We start from the raw sequence: 19,940 nt of genomic DNA, 5'->3' as shown, positions 1-19,940 counted from the left end.
TTGTTAACCCCGTTCGCTGCTGTGTCCTCGGTGTTTGTTGAATGAATAAATGAGGCAGGTGTTACCGACCATTTTGGAGCTACTGAAGTTGAGTTACGGAACTCACCAAGGTTCCACGGCTGTGGAATATCAGAGCTAGGTGTCAAATCCGGGGCTGGGCTCCACCCTGCCAAGTGGCTGGCGGCTTGCCTGGGAACCCCTGCCCTGCCCAGGCCACGGTCCGATGCCTCAACACAGCACTCTAGTTGCATAGATTTGTTTGACCCTGGTTTCATCAGGAGAGCCAGTAAAGTTCCCCACAGCCCGTGTGGCTTCGTCAAAGGTTAAAAACAAATGCAAGTTGTACAAAGTTGGAAAAACAAATGACATACAATTCTTTTCCTGAACTTAAAAAATTACTTTTATTTTAGGAACCAATAAAATTATGGCAAATATTTACAAATAATTATCTCACATAAAGGTTACATAAAATCAATCCTTCACAAGTAACAGTCACTCATGAAAAGACACACAGATATTGAAACTACGCCAATCTTATTGCAAGTTTCTCCAACTAATCTAAAAGAAAAGTGTTGCAGTCAACCATTTAACTTAGAATGAAACCACAAATTCCAAGTTTGACAAGAAAAAAAAAGGTAAAAAATGAAACCAAAATCCCACCCCTGTTTTCTCCCAAGTCCCACCCCAAGCCCCTGCCCTCCTCCCAACAAAAGAAAAATATGTCCAACATCTTTGGCAAATCGGCACTGCTGTAATTACATTCAAATATTATTACACACAAAAGCAACACACGTCACTAAGAAAAAAAAACCACCAATATTTCAAGTCAGGTATTTCTACTAGAAAAAAAGAATACAAAACATACACATTTTTAAGAAGCATTTTTTTTTTCAATCTGTTGGAGACAGATCATCTCCTACTTTCAAAGGCAATTCAATTGTGGTTTTTTGTTTTTTTGTACTTTTTTTGTACTTTTTTTTTTTTTTTTTTACAAGTAAGCGTCTATGCAGGCATCACAAACTTTGGCGGATATAGTAGATATGTATTTCTTTGATGCTGGAAGGTCAGTCCCTAAGACAAAGTCAACTGTCTCAAAGAATGAAAAGCTAAATCCATGTGTCTTCCTGGCAAAGAGTTCCATTTGCAATGTAATCTGCATTTATTTCTATAAATAGTCAATGTCCAAAGGCCACTAGAGGGTGAAGAACCGGGGCAGCGTCTTCCAGCAAGAGTCAGGGCAACACCCAAGTCAGATTTCCACCCTCCGCCCAGACTTAGAGGCCCAGCAGCTGGGGCCAAGGAGGGGGCCCTCAGTGCCCACAATACCCCACTCTGAGCTGGTGGCTCGGGGCCAAGGGATGGGCTGCTGCTAGGTCTGCTCACCATCTCTGACCAAAGGCGAGGAGAGCAGGCAAGAATTGGCATGAGGAGACTCAGCACTATCTCTGAGTTTCAAGTATGTCTGAGGTACAGGGGTGCGCGTGTGTATGTGCATGTACACACTCACATGCACACATATGGAGGGGAAGGGCTGATCCAGAGGCTTTGAGCTTTGCAGGGCATTTCAAAAAGACTCAGGACTTATTTATTTTTAGCTTTATAGCAATTAATTGGCTATTGATTGGTTGGAATGTTCAACTCTCCATTTCCTCAAATACAATAAAATAGTTTCATTAAAATGTATTCATGCTTGAAAATAGGGAGCCATTAAATGGTTTCCTTTCTGTTCCACTCCAAGGGAAATGCACCGTTTGTAAATCAAAAATCCATCATCCAAAATCACTTGTTCTTAATGGTGCTTTTAGAGAAGATGAGAGACATGGTCGTAAGCATGGTGCTTTGGGGGATAAGGGTGGCCTGGTGGCCATAGTTGCAGGACTGGGTGGGCCCGCAGTTGGGACGGGTGAGGCTCAGCTTGGCTTCCTCCAGCCAGGCCTCAGAGTCAGGGAAGGGGACACAGAACTCCCGGTCTCGCCCTTCCCCTGCTACTTCACACTTCCTTCCGCATGCCATGCTCAGAGCTGTCTAAAGCTGAAAGGTGGGATTCCTGCCCACAGGCCAAATACACTACCTGAGACTGACCCCATTTTAGAATTCATTAAGATTTCCTCAATAAATATATAAACAGCTGCATTTTCTCCTTATGCCGCTCAGGGGTCTCAGATGTGGGAAGAGGAATATCTAGACTTACTGCACGGTAGTTACATTTGCCCCTAACTCAGAGATGGGCTAAATGGGACCCCTGGGAACATGTGGACTCAAACTCTAGATTGGCAGGGACATGATCCTGACGTCTCCTTTGATCCTGGGGTGGGGGTGGTCCAGGAACGGGACCCCAGTGTTGAGAAATTACAGTGAATGCAAGAAAGTCTGGTGCCTGCCTGCTCCTGGCAGCAGCCCATGTCAGAGACACTGCAGACCCCTCCTCAGGAGAGCGGGCAGGCTAGGGACTTGCTTCCAGTCCTCCCCACAGCCCCTCGGGACCTGGCCGCCACTCTGGAGGTGCAGCCATGAGCTGACAGTGGGGAAGTGCAGATCAACACCATGGCTCCACCATGAATATGCAAGAGGGAATCCTGAGGTAAGGGGACATCAGGGGACAAGGGGCTGAAGGGGCTGCTGGGAGGTGGGGCAGACTGCAGGCTAGGAGTCATGGCCTGACTGTCCAATTTTCCAATAATGTGTTTTGTTACCTTTTAAGAAATGCACTTGCCGTGGACCTCTCTGAGGCCAAAAGAAGTAAAGGAATAAATTCTCCAGGAGCACCGATGTGCGTGCCTGGAAACCATCAGAGACAGGCTCCTAGATGGGTGACAAGGCCAAGGCTGCAGAGCCAGGTTCTTAGTGGGGCCACCGAGGAGCTGGTCTAGCTGAGTGCTATGGGATCCACCCACACCAACCTGGGCCTGGCCTATCCAGGGACCCGGATTTTTCTCTACCCTCGGGGCAGCTGTGTCTCAGACATATCTTGTTTCTAGGTATTTGTCAGGAGCGCTTGGTTTGTTTTTAAGATTTGCTCCCCATAGCTTGGAGCTAAATTCTAGCTGAAATGTCATCCAGAAGCGGGTAGCTGGTGTCAGAGGCTGCAAAAGGCAGGGCAAATTGCTCTGGGATGTGACTTCTCATAAAGGGATTTCACCCCTCAGTGCCCTGTGGCCACATCTGGGGCTCTTCCCTGCACAGAGGAAACGCCCCAGCAGCACTGACCTCCTCTCAAAACCAACAATCCCTCCACCCCCCACCACCTCCAACTGTTCTACCGTACCCACCTTCAAAGCCCAAACGGCCTGCAAGAACCCAGGTAAGGAGGGAGGTGGAAAGGACTGGGGTGCCTGTTCCTGACAGCGACTGGCCAATCTGAACCGCATCTTCCATCTCTCTGGGCTCCCATCTCCCCCCAAATCTTCAATGAAGAGCAAGGAGGTGGAGAACAGGGGCGCCTGGGGGCTCACTTGGTTAAGTGTCCACCTTTGGCTCAGGTCATGATCTCACGGTTTGTGGGTCTGAGGCTCCGCATCGGGCTCTCTGCTGTCAGCACAGAGCCTGCTTCAGATCCTCTGTCCCCCTCTCTCTCTGCCCCTCCCTTGCTGTCTCTCTCTCTCTCTCTCTCAAAACAAATACACTTAAAAAAAAAAAGGAGGTGAAGAAGAAAGGGAGCACTGGACAAAAACTGGGGGCCACAGGGGCACCTGGGTGGTTTGGTCGATTAAGCGTCTGACTCTTGGTTTTGGCTCAGGTCATGATCTTGTGGTTCATGAGTTCGAGCCCCACACTGGGCTCTGTGCTGAGAGTCACAAAGCTAGTTGCCAGTGAGTGGGTCAAATTTCGCCCATATTTTTTGGCCGGAAGAGCATTTTAAAAGCTTTCACATTTGAATGCCATTGAATGGGGTAAGCAACCGGGTTGTCTTAGGTCCCACCACCCCATGCTGCCTCATGCCCTGCCTGAGTGGCAAGATTACTCCACCTGCCTGACCTGGAAAGTAGCAGTTTGGGGCCCTTATGATTGTGATCTGTGTTTCCCAGGCCTGTGAGTACCCTAATGGGCCTGCTAGGGGACTCCTGTATATTGTCACAGCCAGGCCTAGAGTCTGAACCACAGCGGGAAGGATAAAGAAAAGAGTGAGGGACATCTCATAACATCTCACGACAGACATCTCATGCCACTGGAAACTTAGACCCCAGAGGTCAGATCTGGTCCCATGTCCAGGCCCTGCCAGGGCTGATGGTACAGTCCTGGACAAGATCCGATCCCATCGGAGTCTCGGGACACAGCAGGGAAGGAGTCTGATGAAACCTCAGAAGCACTGATGTGAGTGAATCTGGGCAAAGACTTTGTAGGTCTTGGTGTTAATGGGAATCAAGTTAGACCAGCAAAACTACCAGCCTGCAGGCCCTTTGGTCAGGCCAGCCTCTGGGTCCCTGTTCTTTCTTTCCTCATTGTGGGTCTAGGGGGTTTCTAAGATATTGAAGGGTGTGTCTAAGTCATAGGCTCCCATGACTGGAGCGCAATTCTGTGGAGGGTGAACGGGGCCCGGAGATCTGAGAATTCACTTCAGCTCTGTCTTACCGTGCAAGCCCCAAATCTCAGTTTTCCCATTTGTAAAATGGGCATTGTGATCTTTGCCCCAGAGAATGGTCAAGGATGGCAAAGCACCATACAAATGTCAGTTATGAAAAGGCTAACCCTAACTAAGGCGCCTTGGGAAAGGGATGTTGGATTTGATATGTCATCAGATTTTCAAGGCTGGAGCTAGACTAATGGTATGAAACTTTTTCATAAAATTCACAAGGTCCTTTTCCAAAAGTCAGAGCTGGAACATAGGGCTGAAGGTCCCTAGGCCTCCAGCCACGATGCTGGTGAAAGCCCCGACCTTGTGTTTCTCATTCAGAATTCTCTGGCATTTACTCAACGGCTTGTGTCCTTCGGAACCGTTCTCTCTGAGCTCCCGGGCAGCTCAACCAGCGCGGGAACTCTGAGCTGGGGAGAGCAGGTACATGTGTGAGAACATGCGTGTGCGTCCATGTGCTCTTGTGCTTCTGCCTGGCAGCCCAGGAATCAAGTGCTTGTCTAATAAATACCAATGCGATCTGAAGACCAGCAGAGCTTCAGAGAGGAAAGGCATGGAGGGAGCTCATCACAGGGCAAGGAGAAAGAACAGTATGGGGCCAGATGGGCTTCAGTGTGCGCTTCAGGCTGTTGGTTCAGGGAAGGCTGACCTCCCAACAGCCTGAGACCACAAGGAGCGACAAGGATCCAAAGATGAGGATGCAAGAGGTCAAAGGCCTGACGCCATCACTTCCTGAAGAAGGGAGGGAGGAAGGGAAGGAGGAAAGGAGAGGCCAGCTAACATACCTTCTCCTACCTTGTCTGGCAGGTAGAGGCTGGAGCTCATTCATCCTGTTTTCAGAGGTGGGCTCTGCCCCAGCTGCCTCCCTTCTTTGCCCAGAAGGTTCCAAGGTGGTGGGTGTGCCTGCAGTGAGCTCACTGGCTCCACTTCTGCCCTGGGTGCCTGGGCTCCCTCAGCAGTGCTAACAGCCCAGGACACTCCATCTGTGGCAGTGGACCCAGAGCAACCTCCCACTGCCCTCACTCTCAACTGCCCTCCCCAAGGATGGGAGGATCACCTTGTTCCTGGGGTCAGGGGGCTGAATGCCAGCTCCACCTCTGCCAGTCACTGCTTGGGGACTCCACCTTGTTGAGCCTCAGTTTCCTCTTCTGTCCTACCGCCTCGTAGGATGTTGGGGAGAAAACACTTGGTGGTGGCCACAGGAGGTCTGTTCTGTCTCCCTGCATGGTCCTGGGCTTCCCCAAATGGGGCCTCAGTTTCCCCTGAGGGAAGTTGGACTAGGTCTTCCCCAAGGCTGATTCCCACGCCTCTGGGTGTTCTTATTTCCTATTTGGTCCAAATATTAGCAGGACTCGGGTGCCCACCCTGTATGGTTGCTCAGAAGTGGAAGACATGCCCCAGATGACTCTGTTACAGCCCCAGCATCCTGGGAAAGAGGAAGGCAAGGAGAGAGCTGTAGGATGACCCTGCAGGTGACCCTGCTATACCAAGGGAGCTGAGGCTCAGAGAGGTGAACGTCTGAGGTCCCACAGCAAGGAAAAGGTACGGCCAGGACAAGACCTCTCAGGCCCAATAATGTAAAGTTCAGGCTCTCTCCACCCCAGCTCTTTGCCAATTTGGTGACGTGCCAACATTGGGGACACTGTCACATGAGATGGCAACATCCATTGTTCTCACTGTAATTCAGCCCAGATTCGGGTAGTGCCTCACCTTGCTGTTCTGAGTTGGCAAAAGAAACTATTCAAGGAATTGAGGCCCTGGGAGAAGAGATGGTGGCCCCTGGTACCCCTATTTCAAAACCACTCCCAGTTCAGACACCAGTTCCTCACTGCCTGTCCTAATCTTCCCAGAAGGCCTTCCTCTGTCCCCTGCATCCTCCCAGGTGGGTTTTTCTGATCTCACCAGCCCACAGCGAGTTCTCCAAGCTCCCCTCTCCAGGCTCCTGGGGCCACTGGCCATGGCTCTGACCATCACAACCCCTTGCATCAATAGGTACATACCCACTGTGCAAGGTTAGGCATCTGCTCCCACCCCAGCACCTCTATTCCCAGCTGCATACTAGGCTCCACGAGGGTGGGGAGGGGTTGATCATGAAGTTCTGGCTGACTTCTGTAGGTGTTTGTGGTCCTCAGTGCAGGAAAGTCCTTTTTGTTAATCATTGTCTACATGGCAGGGACAGACTTGCCCAGAATCCACTCTCTGGCATCCTGGAGGGTGGGAGAAATGTCCACGGTGGGTGTCCGGTGTGATATGAACCTGGGAATTCCTCAGAAAACACATCCCAGTTCAGTTCAGTGGTTCCAGGGCCTTGGGGTTCCCGCCTAGGACTATGGTCTCCTGGGTCCTGTCCAGCCCTAGCATTCAAAGTCCGCAATGCAGTCAGCACCTTGGACAGCATCTTACTTTAGAGTAGTAGCTGAAGACTCTCCCAGACAGTTCTCTTTGAGTCCTTTGATATGGAAAAGAGCTGCTCACACTGCATTGGGCCCAGGGAAATGAAGTCAGGAAGCCAGGGCATCTCTCCAGAGTGTGTTTCTCCTGAGGAGGTTCTCAGGGGGGAAGCTTGAAGCATAACCAGCCCGATGAGACTCCTAGTCCAGATGTTAAAGAAGTAGCAATGAGCAGGAGGCTGGGCCCTGAGGTGGGCATCCTTAGTCTCAAGGACAACTCCAAGCCCACCCTTGGGGGGCAGCCAGAACAGAGGGGATACTCTGCACACAGGTCTAAGATTTCCTGTGACACATCGGGAGTACTGGATGCATAATGGGTGGGCTGTCTGCTCAGCTGGACCCTCAGGCCCACAAAAAAGCAAGAAGGTATTTACATGGGTGCTGTTGAAGCGACAAAAGCAAGCTCTCCTTCCCAGGCCTGGGGCAGGAAGACAGGTGGATGGTCAGACAGCTGGGGACTGGCAGGCTAGGCTGGGGCTACAGTTGTCTGAAGAATAGTCCGTTGGTTTGCAGAGACCCAGCTGCTGTTGGGAGAAGCTCACTGATTGACTCTTAGAAATGGACGCATGTCTACAAGTCCAACAGCCTTACCATGGAACCCCAGAGTCCCTGGCAGGAAAAGGTTGGGAGGGAGTTTCAGGTGAGTGGGGGTTGCTGGGGGATGGTCTCGTTGGGCCCCTCTGGCCGTCTTCAGAGGGGCTGAGAGGCTATCGCCCTCAGTGATATGTGTTATAAGTGCTTGGCGCCTGCCTGGCTCCGAGGGTCAGTGACGGTCATAGGCAGTGGCGGCTGCAGGTGGGGCAGCCCCTCGGGCAGCGGCGCTGTAATAGTATGGGGAGCCTGCGAGAGACAGAAGAGAGCACAGAGTTCGAGGGTGACCTCGTGCCCCTTACCTGGGGTCCCCTTTCCACCAGTGTCCCCCACCCCTGCCCCTTCCTCCCTCCCAGCCAGTCCAGGCCAGTCTGTCCCAGTCTGTTCCCCAAATTGCAAACCTGATCAGGGTCGCTTCCTGCTCACAAGATTTCAAGGCCTCCTCACCGCCTAGAGCTGGAGTGGGCAGACTGGGGCCCTCAGGTCAAATCCTCCCTGCCGCCTATTTCAGTAAACAATGCTTTACTGGAACTCAGCCTTGCCCTGCCCACTTGTTCCCTGTGTTGTCTGCGGATGCTCTCATGCAACTACAGAAGAGCTGAATATTGCAACTGAGACCACACAGGCTGCAAAGCCTTAAACTATTTACCATCCAGCCCTTGACAGAACGAGTTTGCCAACTTTTGACCTAGAGGATGGAAAGTCATCACTTCTCAGTTTGCCCTGTGGATACGTCGGGACCTAGCTCTGCCAACCTCTCTGGATTTACCTCCTACAACCACTGCTTCCCACTCCACACCGCTCACACATCACACTCCGGTGAAATCAGACTCTGCAGGCATCTCACACAGACCCTAATGCTAATAGTAACTACCACTGGATGAGCATCTCTTCTGCCCCACACCGCAGTGTCCTTCACATGTGTTGTCTCACTTCAACCTACAGGGCAGGTGAGTCAGCCCATTTTATCATACTCTCTGATGCCTTTTCCCATCCTCTGCTTCCTGAAGCCCCTTGCCCCGAGCTCACACTCTGCCGCAGCCTGGACCATGTGCTCTTATCACCTCTTCAGTTGCTTCTTCCTCTGCCCGTGGATAGAGAGCCCCACAAAGGCAGAGGCTGGACGCTGCTCTTCTTGGCGTCTTTCTTTAGTCCCCAGTGTGTAACCTGGCACGTGGCATGTGCTCACAGCCAGGTTTGTTGAGTCAGTGAACAACAGCACTGAGTAAACGAACGACAGTGAAGACCCCTGCCCGGTCATTCATTTATTTTCTGGCTCTACTGCAGCAAGGGGCAATGCTGCACAAATATCACACACAGACCAATGTTCAGAGTCAGGAGGGGGATTTGAGCTCCAAGAGAAGAGCTCTGGGGAATTCAAGATTATTCTGGCAGGGTCAGGCTTCCTGGAGGATGTGGGTTGGACTGGGTTTGGAGGACAGGAAGATATGGACATGGGAAGACTGAGGTATGTGAGTACGTGGGAGAAGGGCCAGGTGCTGCCCATGACCTCCAGACAGAGCCAGTGTGAGGGCCAAGCTGGATTCCTCCCACTGTCTCTAGGCTTCATTCTGTGACTACATGCTTTGGATGAGGCCTCCAGGAGGCTTATTCTGTGCCCTGACTCCTCCCCAGGGATGAAAGAATCTGAGGGGAGTCCAGCAGATTCTCAGAACCACAAAGGCTAGGCTGTTGCCTCCTTCTACAGATGAGGAAACTAAGCTCAACAAACCAAAACCATGTGCCCAAAGTCACAGGGCCTCTCAGTGCCACAGCCTGGCCTGGATTCAGGACACTTTCCACCACAGTGCAATTCATGGCCTACACGATGCTGGAGGCTGTGTTTATCCAAGTGGACAGCAGTAGGGGTCCTCGTTGCCATCGTAGATCAACACATCTCTTGGGGTGGGAATAGTGAGCTTCTTAATTCCCCAGGGGAACCGGCCCATATTTATTCTGAAATCTCAGCCAAATCCAAACCAATCCTGGCAATTCTCCCGGATACCATAACTGAGCACCAAGGCCTGGAGGTGGCTAGTCAGGCTCTATCACTCTTGGCTGAGTGACCTTGAACAAGTGGCTTCACTCCCTTGAGCCTCATTTTTGTCATCCGTAAAAGGGGGTCACAATGGAGCTATATAAGGGCACCATGAGAAAAGGATGTGAGAGTGCCTTGGAAATAGGCACTTTTCTAAACCCTTTATAGCCATTAACTCTTTCCATTTCCAAAACCATTCCATCAGGGAGGAACTAGTATTGTCCCCGTGTAGTAGATGAGGGAACTGAGGCGCAGAGAGAATAAGCAGCTTCCCCAAGATCACACAGCTAGTCTGTAATCAAGAGGGCAAGCCGGGGCGGGGAGGCACTCTAGCATGTGCCACAGTGGCCCTCCAAGCCCAGTCCCAACTAGCAGATACACTACTTCCTCCCTTTGCCTCCCTGGGAAGCAATATGGCTCAGGCAGCAATGACAACAGAGGAGGAGCAGGCAGTGCCTTGCTATGCTGTTCCAGAGGCAAAGATGCCAATCCCAGCCTACGTATTCCCAGAGATGCGTTTTCTGATGCCTCCTCTGTGACCTTCCTAGTTGGAGCCCTGACTCAGAGACACCTGTCAGCCAGCCTCCTCTGCTCTCTCTTCTGGGATGGGGACAGCATTAAGACAGTCACCCACAGAGCATCAGCAGTGCTAGCCCTGCCTGCTGCCTGAGCCCAAGCGAGAGGAACGTGTGTGTGTGCCTATGGTGGGGGCATCCCTGCACGCCTGGGCATGGCACGGGAGCAGGAAAACCACAGGAGCTGTCCTCGCAAATGGGCCTCGAGGGACAGGAAATGGAAGTAAGGCTTCTTGGACGATCCTGGCTCAGCCCTCTGAGCTCCCCACTGGCCACCTCTCACCCTCGGCTCTGACTCACTCCCTTCTCGAAGCCTAATCTCTTGGCCAGCCTGTCCTGCAAAATCAAAACTGCTTGCATTTACCATAAGAAATAAAAACAGCACCTTACAAAGCACTCTGTCTTTCTGGTGCCCATTAGACCTCTTTCTAGAATAAACTTGTCCTTTTCTTCTGTCATTTTTCCTCTCTAATTCTCATTATCATCAATTTACTTCTTGGCACAATCATTCCAGGCTCCTGCTCACTCTCTCATCCCCTTAGAGTGGCCACAGGCACACCCCATTCTAATCCTAATTGACCATCGCTTTCTTCCCCACGGCCTGCCTCTGTGCCTTCCCAGCCTGATCACCGTGCCCTGGCTGGGCCTTGTGTGGACAACCTACAGGCAGTTCCTGCAGAGGAGGCTCAGTGGGGAGGGAAGTTCACCTGAGCAGTCAGTGTGCAGCTTCATTAGGCAGCACTGTCCCTCCATTTTGGTGGTGTTTCTGTGAAGGGGGCTTCAACCAGGCTGGCCAAGGTTGGACAGTGTGGGCAAGGGTGTAAGTGCGCATGCGTGTGCGTGTGCGTGTGTGTGTGTGTAGGGTCTCACCTGTTTCCACAGCTCCCATGGATCTAGCAGGAGCACCATGGAACCGAGGAACAAGTTTCCACACCCCTGGTGCCCTCCCCAGAAATAGTCTAGCTCCCTGCTGCAGTGGGATTCTTTCAGCTTAAAGCCCTGAAGATGCTCTGGGTAAAGGGAAATCTGGGAGATGTGAGTGGGCCTGGAGCTTATTTGCAAGACTATGGTAGAGGGAACCTGGCATCTCACCCATCTTCAGGAAAGTGGGATCCCTGCTCATTCAGGGCTGTGGGCCTCAAGAGAGCATCATATCAGCTCCTTGCTTGCATGAAGCTGCCACTGGCAATCACCCTCACTTTACCCCTGAGGCAGCTGAGGCCCAGACTGGTTGATGACCTGACCGTGATTCCCCAGGTCATAGAGCTGGATGGTGCAGGGGCCACCTCTCATGTCTGTAACTGCCCAACATTGTTTAAGCTTTTCCTGTATCTGCAGGGTCTCCTGTGGTATGAGGCCCGCCTCTTCGAGCTAGAAATCAGAACTCGTTCTCCCAGTCGTGTGCTGCTAGGGCACAGGTATATCACCTAGGTTCTGCCATTTAGACTCCCTGGCAAATGGTTTTGACTGGAAAGGGAGCAGCCCGAGGAGGTGAGTGGGCTGAGGGACTCGATCTGCTCGGATTGCCCAGCAGCCTGGCTAGTGCAGCAGCATAGGGCACAGGGCCAACCGGCAGCAGCAGGAGGCTAGAGCGGCCCTGGGAGTGTGGCTGCGTGTTGTTCCTGGCTGTGTGTCCCGACCCGTGTCTCTTTGGTCCTCCTGGAGGTTCTGGAAGCCCACGATATCCCTCAACAAATTGGTTTTCTGCTTAAACTAGCCAGAGTGGATTCTGTTGTTTGCAACTGAAATTCTGACAGGTGAATACAATAACATGGCTTTCAAAAATTGACCAGAGCTATTCTCATCACATACATAGTCTGTATTTAGGACCCGCAAAGCTTCCTATGGAGGGATGAGGCTGAAGTACCGTTGGGACGTAACTGGTCAGGGGATGAGAGCGCCACATCACACGCTGGTTACGAAAATAGGCTCTGGGCTCCGCGTAACCTGAGTCTGAGACCTCATTCTGCAACCTGCATGCTGTGTGACCTCAGGTAAGCTAATTAACCTTTCTGAGTCTCACTGTCTTCATATGTATGTGATGAGATAGTAGTATGTGCTCCCTTGGGCTGCTGAAATGATAAAATAATGTAACCCACATGAAGAGTTTTTGCCTGGTGTCCACACAATTAGCAGGTACTCATTTAGATGGACAGGCTTTTGTTTCTTCTTCCTTCTCTCCATACTGGTTCTGGTCCCTCTCAAGGCACTAAGCACCTCCCAGCACAGACACACTTGCCTGAGGCTCCCTCACCTCCAGCCTGGGAGCGACCTGACACAGAGTCTACATCCTTTCCATACCAGAAACACAGCCCGTGCCTGATAACTGGGGATGTGAACTGGATTTCACTTGAGCTTGAGCAGCTAAGGTCTCAGATGTGGTCTAGTCCCACCCTCCCCTTGCCATCCTCTTGGGCTCCAGACCCATCCCTCTGCCCCTACCCCTGCTAGAATTCTGGTTCAGGGAGACCATGGTTAGCCCTTGCCTCCTGAGACTGACAGCTGGGCCTGAGGCTGAGACCCAGGTCTCTCAGGGGGTTTGTTTAAGGAAAAGCATTAGGTAAGTGGAGACATGGCTCCATACTTAGAATTAATTTTTACCAAAACCAAAAAAGAAGTCTGAGACATAGTCCACAGATGAGCCCCTCAGGGAGGCCATAAAAAAGACCCTGGTCTTCTATGAGTGACATCGCCAGACATAGGGACCTGGAGTACTAACCGGCATTGTTCTTTATTGTACCCACAAGTTTTGCATAATATGCCAAAATGCTTTGGGCAGCCTGAGGCCCAAGTACATGAAAGGGTGGTCTATGTGTCTATGTCACGTGTCTGTCCTAATCACCTAATCACGATCGTGACTTCAAGGCCTCCTTCAAAGACCCATGACCTGGCAATTTGAGTCTGAAGGTACCAGGTTCTTGCTTTCTTGATGAAGTCTGTTTTCCAGTCCTAAAATAAGTTAGGATCCAGGAATTAATAGGTTCTGACTTAAGCAGGCCTTAGTAAGCTGGACGGACAGACCTGGATGGTCTCTGAGGCTCTTCCTGACCAGTGTAGAAATTCCTCAGCTGACTGCTGGGGCAGGATTAGTGTTGTCACTTGCAGGCTCATTGGCTAGTGCTGCCCCCACGTGGTGAGTGACATCTGTCAGCCCTGGGCCCTGGTTTCATGCTCCAGAAACTTGAGCTCCCATTATCACTCACCAGCTGGTTTCATGTAAGTTAATTTCAACAAAACAAAAGGCTCTCCTTGGCTTTTTGAGGGCTGAGTTAGCCCTGCTTGATCTTTGGAGTGGCCCAGATATCCTTGATGATGTACACAGATCAGGCTGGCCCCAGCAATGGATAATCTGGGCTCCAACTGAGCTCAGAATGGCATGACTTGGAAGGCCTTCAGCCACAGGGCAATCAGTTTCCAAATGGAGCTGGCTCTGCTGATGTCCATAGCAGACATCACTAATCAATCACCAAGCCTCAGAGTCCTTATCAAGATGGGTAGCCACTACCAATCAATCCAAGTCGGCCTCCTCACTGCCTCTTACTTAGAAATTTCTCACTGGAATATTCAATGATTCTTAAGAAATATGTTACTCTTGGGCAGGCAATTTTTCTACATTCCTCTCATTTCTTCAATGCCCTTTTTTTTCTGTTTCCCTTCTCTGCCATTTTCCCTTATCCACCAAAACCTCTGGGGGAGGGATAAGGGTACATGGTGGGCTGCAGTGTGTTTACTGTCTGAAGCTCCCATCACAACCCCCAAACTACCCATCCCCAATCAGTGACCAAAACTCAGGCTGTCAAGGACCCTGGCCCAAAGAGGAGTCCTAATGGGGCAGCTAATGACCCAGAGGCCCCATAGGGCCTCTACCAGTACTCACCGAGCAGCCCCGGGTTGGGGAACCTCCAGGAGTCGTTGTATGAGGGATACTGAGGGTGGCTGTAGGGGCTCCCAGAAAACTCACTCCCTGTATGTGGTGGGTGGGGAGAGAAACAGGAACCAAATGTCAAATCAGGTTTGGAAAATGCCAATGGCATGTGCCTCGTACGTTAACGGCAGGTATTTTTTGTAACCAATAAAGGCAAGTCTGGTCCACATCCTGACTCAGTGGACAACTATCATTGGTATTGTATTTCCCCCTATAACATTTTTTCTCAGCAGTGGGAGTACATACTGGCCTCTAACATGTGTACCGTGAAACTACTATGAGCCAGGTGTTCCCTGGGGTTATTGGACCATTTTACAGGTGAAAGGGTCTCTCACAAAATGACTTTGACCCAAGTTCAAAGCTCCAGGCTGCCTGGTTCTCAGCCCTGACTGAGGCACTCCAGTGCCCCAGTGTGGATTCGATTTCACTTCCCATGTGTTTCCCGAGTGGCTCTGAACTGAGAAGCCAAAGGCGACCTCAACTGTAGTCTGGCCCTCTGTGTGGTAAACCTAGAGGTGGCTGCTCCTTGGGCCTTGGTCTAATGGGGAGGATGAGACACAAACTCAGACCCAAAGCCAGGAGAAGGCAGATGGCACTTGACTGAGATGAAGGGACAAGCCAGAGGGCTGGGGAGCACAGAAGGGGGAGTGGGTGGGGGCCTTGCAGGCACTGGAAAGGTGTGCTCAGGCAGGAACTACAAGCTGGGCCGGGGGGCAGGGGGGCGGGCAGCGCTGGGGAAAAGGGCATAGCAGGCCTGGAGGACGGATCCCTCTTACCCAGCTGCTCATGGGGCAGTGGTTCTTGCATCCAGCCCTTCCCTGTGCTCTTTCTTCAGCCCCACAAGAGCCTGTTTACCACCAGCTAGTCATAGGAAAGGAGTTCAAAATCCCTGCCCTCAAACCTTGCTGTCCTGGCTCTGTAGCAGGAGGGCCCTGCACGTCTTGTCCCTGTGGCTGGGACTCCAGAGGGCCTGGTTTGGGCCTGATGCATAGCAGAGACCTCAATGCCTGGCCCAGGCTGTTGGTAGCTGGCCGTCGACTGGCTTTTTAAGCCACTGGTTACAGAGTTGTGCACCCCTCCCTGGCAGTGGTGATGGGAGTTATACAGCCCTGTGAGACCACCCTGGGCCCAAACATGCTTCCATGGAGTCTTCTCAAGGACGCCAAAGGGCCAAAGGGCAGGGGCCTCCAGAAGGACCAACCAGAAGTCAGGACCTGGAGCACTGCTCTTTCCCCAGCAGCCAGGCCCAGATGTAGGGTCCCTGGGGGCTCCACCAGGTTGGGCAGGAACAATAAAGGAGGCCTGCGGGGCCAGCCGCTCCCACCCCTTGGGCCCAGCTAGCCTCCTCCCCATTTCTACAGGCAACCACAGGCAGAGCATGCGACAGACACACACACACACACACACACACACACACACACACACACGCATGTGCTCCTCCTCAGGCCTCTCTGGGGGCCACTCCCAGCCTGACAGGCTGAGCCTTCCAATTCTCTGTTTTTTATGCCTCAGTGGTCAGCGTGTCAGGTTCCGGCGTAGGGAGGGAGAGCATGGTGACAGTGCTGGGCCGCAGCAGCCCAGCCTCCGCATATCCATCAGTGCCTCCTCCTCCTCCTAGGGGGCAGGGTGGGGGATCAGAGAGACCGAGCAGCCTGGAGAAGGGGGACAGCCACCCTCCCCTCAGGGCTCCGGGCTGCCCCATCAGAGGCACTTCCTGACAGCGTTGCGCCTGGGCCCAGGGCATCTGCTGGCAAAGGCTGTCTCTGCTTCTCCATCCAGCAGCATCATGCCTGCCGGCCAGCTCAGCTCCAAGGCCACCTCTTCCGGGAAGCCTCCTGGATCTCCAGCCCCCGGGAGTGCAGGTCTTGGGTCCATTCAGCCGGAGTTTACTGTGTCTGTGTTATCTGCCCTGCACCCCCCACCACCTCCATCCTGTCCCCAAATTGGCTCTCTGACACCTCTTTCTCTGGGAAGCTGCCTCTTCAGATGCACTCAGTTTCCCACAGCACTTACATGGGAGTTTCCTGTGATGCGGAAGTGTCTGCCCTGCAGGTCTGGGTGTGGTTCCTCTCTACACCTGTGTGCTGCCTCCCCCTGTACCCCGCCCCCTGCGTGACGCCCCAGCCACCGAAGACAGTCCGTGTTCCATGAATCACTACTAACTCGCCTGCCTCTACCTGTAACACAACAGTCTTGCACATATGTCTGCACGACTCTCTCCCTCACTGCCTTCTAGGCTTTTTCAATTTTATCTCCAGACCACTGAATTTATTTTTTTTTATTTTTTTTAATGTTTGTTTATTTTTGAGAGAGAGAGAGAGAGAGAGAGAGAGAGACAGAGCACGAGCGGGGGAAGAGCAGAGAGAGAAGGAGACACAGAATCTGAAACAGGCTCCAGCCTCTGAGCTGTCAGCACAGAGCCCGATGTGGGGCTCGAACTCACAAACAGTGAGATCATGACCTGAGCCGAAGCCGGACGCTCAACCGACTGAGCCACCCAGGCACACCCAGACTCCCGAATTTAACATGGTAACTCCTCCCACCTGATCCCTCTTTCCTGCTTTATTTTTTTTTCCCCCATAGAACTGATCACAATCCAACATATCTTGTTTTTTGTGCTTATCTTTTTAATTCTGCCTCCTCCAGTACGAGGTAAGCTCCATGGGGGCAGGAGTTTTGTCTGTCAAATTCATGTCGCCATCCCAATGTCTAGTACAGGGCCTGGCATCTAGCAGGCATTGAAAACTATTTGTTTGGTTTTTTTTTAATGTTTTTTTTTTTTAATGTTTTTTTTTTTTTTTTTTTTGAGACAGAAAGAGACAGAGCATGAATGGGGGAGGGTCAGAGAGAGGGAGGCACAGAATCTGAAACAGGCTCCAGGCTCTGGGCTGTCAGCACAGAGCCCGACGCGGGGCTTGAACTCACGGACCGCGAGATCATGACCTGAGCCGAAGTCGGCTGCTTTAACCGACTGAGCCACGCAGGCGCCCCAATGTTTATTTATTTTTGAGAGAAAGAGAGAGAATGCAAGCAGGGGAGGGGCAGAAAGAGAGGGAGACACAGAATCCGAAGCAGGCTCCAGACTCTAAGCTGTCAGCACGGAGGCCGATGCCAGGCTTGAACCCATGAACTGTGAGATCATGACCTGAGCTGAAGTCGGACACTCAACCGACTGAGCCACCCAGGCGTCCCTAAAATTTTTTTTAATGTTTATTTATATTATTTCTGAGAGAGAGATAGAACGTGAGTGGGGGAGGGACAGACAGAGAGGGAGACACAGAATCCGAAGCAGGCTCCAGGCTCTGAGCGGTCAGCACAGAGCCCAACGCGAACCCACAAACCGTGAGATCATGACCTAAGCTGAAGTCAGACACTTAACCGACTGAGCCACCCAGATGCCCCTGAAAACTGTTGAATGGCTGAATAGGTACTCCCCGGTCAACTAGGGACACAGATGGTGGCTCCCATCTGTTATTAGTACTGACGGCCAGGATTCAGGCCAGTTTATCTGATCCACTGTAAGGTTCCACTCACCACACTATCCTGCTCCTCAGCAGAAGATGTGAACCCCGAGGGACGCCCTGCCGGTCTGTTCAGTAGGGGCACGGTGGGCGTCCTCGGCAAGCCCTGCTCTGTGAGATGCCCTGGGAGAGTGAGCATTCTGGGGGAGGGGTCATGAGGCTGACCCGTGGGCGTGGTCAGCCTCCCCCACTCATGCTCTGTCTCTGGGATGTTCCGAGGTGCCGCTCAGAAAGCTAGTGTAGGGAGCCCTCAGCCCATGAGATGTGGGGAGGCCGGGTCCTCAACCACCCAGGAAGCTGCCCATCTATAAACCTGGCCTCGCCTGGCCCCAAAGACGGCTGGGAAGCAGCACACTGCCTAGGTTCAAGCCCGCGTGCTACCACTGAACCCTCAAGTCAGTTTGGCACAGAGGCTGGGAGCAAGGGCTCTAGAGCCAAACTGCCTGGGTTTAAATCCCGAGTCGGCCTCTTCTGAACTCTGTGATCTTCGGCAGAGTTAAGATCATTCAGCCTCTTCATGCCTCAGTGTCCTCCCCAGTGAAGCAGGGTCAACTAACAGATGCCCCTGATCTGGGGCTGAATGTAAAGACTGAATGAGTGCTACACAGAGTGCCTGGTGCACAGTAAATGCTCAGCAATGATGACCATGACCTGAGACCGGCCGCCGGAGCCTCCCTGGCATCCAGAATCTCATTTAACCCTCCTGACCATCCTGTGAAGCTCACAGGTGGGTGCAAATGTCTGCATTTTACATGTGAGGAGACGGAGCCTCAGGAAGGCGGGGGCGGGGGGCGGGCTCCCAAACGGGCGTCCTGCCTTCCAGCCCAGGACCCTCTGCCTACGTGACCTGCCCTCCCATTTTGGCCTCTGTCTCTCTTGTTTTCGAGGCCCTTGTCAGCTGGGTTTCATTTTCACTTCTCAGGAGCCATGGTGCAGAGAAGGAGGTCTTGTCCGTAGGGCTCACTGAGTCCCACCTGCTGCTGGCTTCTCCGGGTCTGGAGGCTCCAACCTCCTGCTTCATCTCCCTGCTTAAATTCACCACCGACACAACACCCCAGGAGCATTCACCTTCTTTCCTTTCAAACTTCACAACAGCAGCTTAGAAGAGGGAATCTTGCCCAACCAGGAGAAGGTCTGGGGAAAGCACGGGGGGTACTTTCTGGCATGCAGTGGGGAGCATGTGAGCCAGGATAGATAGGATGTTGATATGCAGAGGGGAGGCAGGGCATCCCAGGCACAAGCAGAGGTCTGGGGTGGGTCTGGTCAGAGTGTGAACCTCTGCATGGCCAGGTCATCGTGAGGCCCTGGCGGAGGCAAGTCGCAGAGCAGAGCTGGTGGGGCAACAATGCTGTGCTTTTCTCCCATTAGAGCCGGTACCCGGGGAAGACCAGGCAGTGCCAGAATCTGGAGGACAGCGGGAGAAGGGGAGCCTGCGGTCAGGGAGACCAGCCAGGGGACGGCAGCCACAGTCCAAGCAAGTGGGAACAACCATATGGCTACAATAACCATAGGTACAGTACAAATGATGTTCCTTGGGGCAGAAAACGGAAGTCCCCAGTTCTGGCTCATCCTTAGGACCCTCAGCTACCCTCCGGCTAGCTGGCCAGAGACACAGATCACACAATAAGCACCTGTTCAGATGGTAGCTACCCTTGCAGTGAGCGTAGCTGTCACGTATAAACACGTTGAATCACTATGTTGTGCACCTGAAACAAATGTAACGTTGTGTGTCAGCTACACTTAAACACAAAACTGAATTGAAAAAAATAATAAAAACCTTCTCTTATGACTGCACAGCACAAAGGACAGCATGGGCCCCTTGTCTCATTCCACTAACTTACCCATGCTTTTGGCACCTCTCAAAAATACCACCCCCTTCAACTGGGAAACCTTTATTTTTTATGCATTAATAGAAAAGTCCCTATGAGGCGGAATGGGTGCCAGCTCATCTCATGTCCAGGTGGCCGTCACTCAGTGGCCAGTGACACCTCCATCCGGAAGACACGCGGCACATGGGCCCTCCTCAGAGACAGCTCCTGGCCTGTCTGGAGGTGGTCACAGATAAGCCCCCAGGAACTCTCACCAACCAAACACATCATCATCTTCTCCATCCCGGACCTCCTGGGAGGGAGCAGTCCCAAGGGGAAACCAGGATGGAGTGAGAGCAGAGTTGGAGTCAGCACTGCAGGTTGGGCCCCTGATGCTTTGTGGAAGCAGAAAGTAGGCAGGGGTGAGGGAAGGCGGGCCCACAGGTGGGTGTGGACATTCCT

General features: G+C 52.3%; 1 protein-coding gene and 1 long non-coding RNA gene across 5 annotated transcripts in view; one reads left to right on the top strand and one right to left on the bottom strand.

Annotated features, from left to right (window-relative positions):
* Positions 1-373: 373 nt before the first annotated feature.
* The window catches only part of PAX5 (paired box 5), a 195,746-nt gene continuing 176,179 nt past the window's right edge, over positions 374-19,940 (bottom strand). For all 4 annotated transcript variants that reach the window (XM_058694895.1, XM_058694897.1, XM_058694896.1 and 1 more), the window contains 2 exons: positions 14,102-14,188; positions 374-7,860 (listed from right to left, as the gene is read on the bottom strand). In XM_058694895.1, coding sequence (XP_058550878.1) covers positions 7,784-7,860; positions 14,102-14,188 — 164 coding nt within the window. In that variant the 3' untranslated portion in view covers positions 374-7,783. The remainder of the gene's footprint in view (positions 7,861-14,101; positions 14,189-19,940) is intronic.
* Positions 7,855-19,476, top strand: LOC131491677 (uncharacterized). Its single transcript, XR_009251593.1, has 3 exons — positions 7,855-8,561; positions 12,041-12,218; positions 19,039-19,476. It is a non-coding gene; the product is annotated as an uncharacterized LOC131491677 (long non-coding RNA).

Source organism: Neofelis nebulosa, chromosome 12 (genome assembly GCF_028018385.1).
Source record: "Neofelis nebulosa isolate mNeoNeb1 chromosome 12, mNeoNeb1.pri, whole genome shotgun sequence".
Lineage (NCBI taxonomy): Eukaryota > Metazoa > Chordata > Mammalia > Carnivora > Felidae > Neofelis > Neofelis nebulosa.
This window is presented reverse-complemented; position numbering and strand designations above follow the sequence as displayed.